The 5406-nt window shown below is 46.4% G+C and overlaps 2 protein-coding genes across 3 annotated transcripts in view; one reads left to right on the top strand and one right to left on the bottom strand.

The window, feature by feature from the left end:
• LOC102263924 (carcinoembryonic antigen-related cell adhesion molecule 21) overlaps positions 1-5406 on the top strand; it is a 14572-nt gene that overhangs the window by 6005 nt on the left and 3161 nt on the right. The window lies entirely within an intron of this gene.
• On the bottom strand, positions 1414-3506 carry LOC102263405 (heterogeneous nuclear ribonucleoproteins A2/B1). 2 transcript variants are annotated; one of them, XM_005868754.2, is made up of 2 exons: positions 2687-3491; positions 1414-2566 (listed from the first exon to the last, which is right to left on the bottom strand). In XM_005868754.2, the coding sequence occupies exons 1-2, from the start codon at positions 3405-3407 to the stop codon at positions 2382-2384; spliced, it is 906 nt and encodes a 301-aa protein (XP_005868816.1). In that variant the 5' UTR covers positions 3408-3491; the 3' UTR covers positions 1414-2381. The 2 variants fall into 2 exon arrangements, with proteins under 2 accessions (XP_005868816.1, XP_005868817.1); XM_005868755.2 differs by having other exon boundaries at positions 1414-3506.

Raw genomic sequence — 5406 nt, 5'->3', positions numbered from 1 at the left:
CAGCAGCTCCTCTGGTGGGTGCTGTTCACAGCTGTGGTGGCTCCTCTGGCTGGTGGGGGGAGGCTTCACACACAGCTGCTGTTCCTCAGACAGAGGGTGTGCTGATCACGAGGCTGCTGTTCCTTGAATGGGGGCTGGCTGCACACTGCTGTTGTTCCTCTTATGTGGTGGGCTGCTTGTGGGGCTACTGCTCCTTGGACTTGGACAGGTTGATTGCAAGTCTGCTGCTCCTCGGACGGGGGTGGGCTGCTTGCGAGGCTGCTGCTCTTTGGATGGGAGTGAGCTGCATGTGTGGCTGCTCCTCCTTCAACGGGGATGTGTCACTCACCTGGCTGCTGCTCATCGGACAGGTGCAGGCTGTTGTGGCTCTGCTCTTTGGACCGGTGCGTGCTGCACAGGGCTGCTGCTCCTTGGACGTGGGCGGTCTGCTCGTGTGGCTGCTGCTCCTTGGACCGGGGTTGGCTGCTGCTGCTCCTCGAATGGGGACGGGTCGCTCGCAGAACTGCTGCTCCTCGAATGGGGGCGGGCTGCTCACACAGCTGCTGTTCCTTGGATTGGGCAGGCTGCTCGTGTGGCTTCTGCTGCTTGGAAGAGGGCAAGATGCTTGCACAGCTGCTGCTCCTCAGACTAGTGCAGGGTGCGGGCTGCTGCTCCTCAGATGGGGGTGGGCTGTGCAGGGCTGCCGCTCCTTAGATGAACAAACTATCTATGCAACCATCAGAATACACAATAGTGTGACTTAGTAGCATCGGCCCTATTTTGAGATTTTTTATTCTTGGGATTGCTGAGAGAAAATAGCCAAAACCAGCTTGCCAGCCCTGTCATGCCATTTGGATGAAACTTCCCAGTTGTCACCACTGCAATTTTGACCTTCAACCAGGATCAGGTAAATTGCTTTCAAATTGTTAACTTGTAAATACCGAGATCACTAGTTTATTGGTCTTTATGCAGCATTGTTTCTTATGCCTATTTTTGTCCTATCAGCAATACTTTTGGTATGCCAGACAAAAGAAAAAGGTTTAAAGTACTGCCCCAAAGTTCCCTTCCTTTAGAAGGGAAATTGTTTCAATAGCCACTTCATTTAGTTTATTAGGTGTTAACACTTTAAAATCCTCACCAGAGGGTATTTTTCCCATTGATATTTAGAGTGGGAGGGAAGAGAAAAATGACTCATTGCCTCCTGTAGTGCGCCCCTGGTTGGGGGCCGGGATCAAGCCTGTAACCCAGATACATGCCCTTGACCAGAATTGAACCTGTAAACCCTTTCGTCTGTGGGCTGATGCTCTACCCACTGAGCCAAAACAGTGCATATCTGTTGCTTAAGGGTTGGGTGTTTTAAGGTTTCTGACTTCATTTACACCTCAAAGTCCAACTTAGTTGTCAAGCTAGACACTTCTGAAACCTTCAAAGTTATTTTCCTAATGTGAAGCAGAGTATTCAACAGTTTACTTGAATATTTATTTGAAACAAAAACAGCTTTTGTTAGCCATCCTTAGTTTGACTTACCTGATACTTCATATTATCAAAACCAAAGAAAATGAGACATCCTTGGTATCTCATGTTTTTATGCTTTTTGTTATTTTAGGTAAATATTGAAGAAAGTCACTCACTAAATTTTATCCATCATGCTTAAACCCTTTAAAGACAGCTACCCAATACTCGGTGTAAAATGCAATACCACTTTAAGAAACTAGAATGACAAATTTTAATTTGGACCACTCTGTTTAAAAGCCTGTAATACATTTTTAAAACGGCACCAGGGACGTTGAACGCACATGGTAAAGCCAGAAAACTATAGCAGCATTCCAACGCTGAATATAGTGTATAAAAGAATGGAATTTTTATTAGGGACAGCCAATAACGTCCACAATGGTTTTCTCATGTCTATTAAAAGAAAAAAATGGCAATATGTACAGTTTTGTGAAACTGCTTTAAAAACCTAAGGGATGGCAATTCTTTAGACAACTGAATGTTTATAGAACAAGATTCACACATTTTATGTGTAAACATTACACCAAGTTATTTGGATACAAAAGTATTTATTTTATAAAACTTTATATTTAAAATAGAACTTTAATCTGTCTACTCACAAAACCTAATTTAAAACATGATACATTTATCTCTCTGGCTGATTTGATGTTATTTTTACAAACAATACTCAACTTGTAATTGTTTTATATTAAGAGCCTATACTAAATGAAGTTTGTATTTTATCAGAAAACATTTGCCTTTAATCTTAAAAGAGTGCTTTTTTAAATGAAGGCACCAACAACTACTTTCAGATGGTACAGAATTTCTTATTTCTCGAAGACTCTGTGGTTGACCACTTCTTCATTAGTTACCTGCAGCAAGACACCTTCCCATGGCAAATAGGAAGAAGCTCAATATCGGCTTCTCCCTCCATAGCCCCCACTTCCTCCACTTCCTCCAGGACCATAGTTTCCTCCACCATATGGTCCCCCCATGTTCCTGCTACCACCAAAATTTCCACTCTTCATTGGACCATAGTTAGATGGTTGCTGGTTATAATTTCCAAAATCACTGTAATTTCCACTTCCGTAATTTCCTCCTCCATAGTTGTCATAACCACCTCCGTAGCCCCCACCCTGGTTGCCATATCCAGGTCCTCCACCACCATATCCTCCTCTTCCTCCTCCATAACCAGGGCTACCTCCAAAATTGCCACCTCCAGGCCCTCCTCCATACCCATTATAGCCATCCCCAAATCCACGACCACTTCCATAGCCATCAGATCCTCCTCTAAAGTTACTTCCTGGTCCTGGTCCAAAATTTCCACCACCACCTCGAGAGTCTCCAAAACCAAAGCTGCCTCCTCTTCCACTTGTAGAATTTTGAACTTCCTGCATTTCTTGTCTAGACAAAGCCTTTCTTACTTCTGCATTATGACCATTGATGGTATGGTATTTCTGCAACACAATCTTATCCACAGGATCATGGTCATCAAAAGTAACAAATCCAAAGCCTCTCTTCTTTCCAGACTGCCTATCAGTAATTATCTCAATGGTATCAATTTTTCCATATTCTTCAAAGTAATCTCTAAGATGATGTTCCTCAGTATCTTCTTTAATCCCACCAACAAACAGCTTCTTCACCGTTACATGAGCCCCTGGCTTTCCGGATTCCTCTCTTGCAACAGCACGTTTTGGCTCAACCACTCTTCCATCAATTGAATGAGGTCTTGCAGCCATGGCGGCATCAACCTCAGCCATGGATGAAAAAGTTACAAAACCAAATCCTCTTGATCTTTTGCTTGCAGGATCTCTCATTACCACACAGTCTGTAAGTTTCCCCCATTGCTCATAGTAGTTCCTCAAACTTTCTTCTGTGGTTTCAAAGCTCAAGCCACCAATAAAGAGTTTACGGAACTGTTCCTTTTCTCTCTCCATCGCGGACTCAGTCGCTTCAGCCCGATTTCTCGCAGCCGAGCGAGTTGAGAGAGACCTCCGCGGTCGCACGCGAACCGGACTCCTCCTGGCGCTGTAGTGAGAACTGCCGCCGCTGGAGGCACGTCCGCACGCTGAGCCGGCGCCGCTGCTAATGCCGCTCCAGCGGCCGTCCGGCGCTTTTCTAGAACCTTCCCTCCCACCGACGCGTGAACGCCCTAACTGCCGCCAATGGCGGGAACCCTCCACGCCCTCCTTAAGCCGAAGGTGTACTCCGCCCTCCTCCCCGCCCCGGGGAGCGTAGGGCGTCAGTGGCGTAAGCCGGCTCCGCGAATTAAAGAAGGCTGGGGCGGAGCAGTTCCCTCGCTGGAACCGGGTTCCAGCCCCCGCCTGAGCGCAGGGCAGGTGAGAAACGCTCGCGCCCTTGGAGACTAAAGCTGTCGGGTGGCGCTGGATCCACAGCCCAGAGGCCCCCTCCCTCAGCACAGCCTTGGACAGTGCTCCCTCCTGGCCTGCTGCCCCCGGGGAAATCTCGAAATTCAACATTTTTAAGTGTAAAAATATCTATGCTGTTTAACACCTTCAGCAAATTTGACATATGAAGTTTTGAAGCTTATCAATACAATAAAATAGCATACATATCAAATCGCATATATATCAACATAGGTGTAACTTCATCTATTGAAAAAAATCCACATTATTAACTGGTACACCTAGCAAAGGAAAGGACTTTGCCTGCCCACTCCTCACTCTACACCTGCAACCAGTCCAGGGACCAACGGGTAACAAACACCCTAATTTTGGTGAATTAGGAAGAAATAAATGGTGAACGAATGAGTGAATGATTCCAAATCTCTTCAGAGACTGGAACCTGGCTGCCAAATCCTTGGAATTCTGGTCACATGGGACAGGTTCCCTGTCCATCCAGGGATTGAGACCCCTGTCTCAGGCCCTTTGCTGCTCTCTAGAGAAATAGTCCTTCCTGCCCTGGCTGGTTTTTAACTCAGTGGACAGAGCATTGGCCTATGTTTTGTTCAGTGGACAGGGCATGTACCTTGGTTGCAGGCCCGATCCCTGGCCCCAGTTGGGGCGCGTGCAGGAGGCAACCAATCGATCTTTCTCTCTCGCATTGATGTTTCTCTCTCTCTGTCTCTCTCCCTCCCTTCTACTCGCTCTAAAAATCAATGGGAAAAATATCCTCGGGTGAGGATTAACAACAAAACGAAGGGAGAGAGAGAGAGAGAGAGAGAGAGAGAGAGAATAGTCTTTCCTGCTATTGGTCTTAGGCTCCTATGTATTAATAATACTTTTCACATATGAAATATTTTAAATTCCTTTCAAGTTTCTCTTATAACCACCAAACATAAATGGTCCACAAGGGCCAGAATGTCAGTAAGTCCATGCTCCCCTCTTGCTGTCCATCACCCCTTCTGCATCTGCATCTGCACAAGTCCTCCCCTGCCCTCAGCAGAGGGAGAATGACTTTAATGACCAAGAACAGAGCACATGATTCTGCTGCCACAGTCAGCTCCTGTCTGTCCCTTCACTCTTTTCTAGCTCATTCCTTGGACTCTGCTCTGTCATTTATTGGCTCACTGGCTCATGTCAGTCACACTCACCTGGGAAGTGGCCTCAGGGCCTGAGTAGTCAACTGACCACCAGCTTGCTCTTGTTTTCCATGTGTTATTTCTGCTCCAACCCCAGTCTCTAGGATGCCCTGGGAAATTGTGCCTCATAGAAACACACTTCAGATGGGTGATGGAGGTCTGAGCAGCTAGAAGAAATGGCCCCTGGTCAGCCAGGCAGACAGCTGGTCAGTGAAGAACCAGGAGAAGTGCAGGGTGGTCTCTAGCTTCCCATCCTGTGTCTTTCCATGATCAACGATAGTTAATTGACACCTGAGAAAGTCTGTACTTTTCCTCAGATATAGAGTTGGAGGCCTTACATTCTCTGAGCACTCAGATTCCCATGTGTTTATCTTGTGACATACCGGCCTGCTTTG

The sequence above is a fragment of the Myotis brandtii genome, unplaced genomic scaffold (assembly GCF_000412655.1).
Source record: "Myotis brandtii unplaced genomic scaffold, ASM41265v1 scaffold277, whole genome shotgun sequence".
In the NCBI taxonomy this organism is placed as follows: Eukaryota; Metazoa; Chordata; class Mammalia; order Chiroptera; family Vespertilionidae; genus Myotis; species Myotis brandtii.
This window is presented reverse-complemented; position numbering and strand designations above follow the sequence as displayed.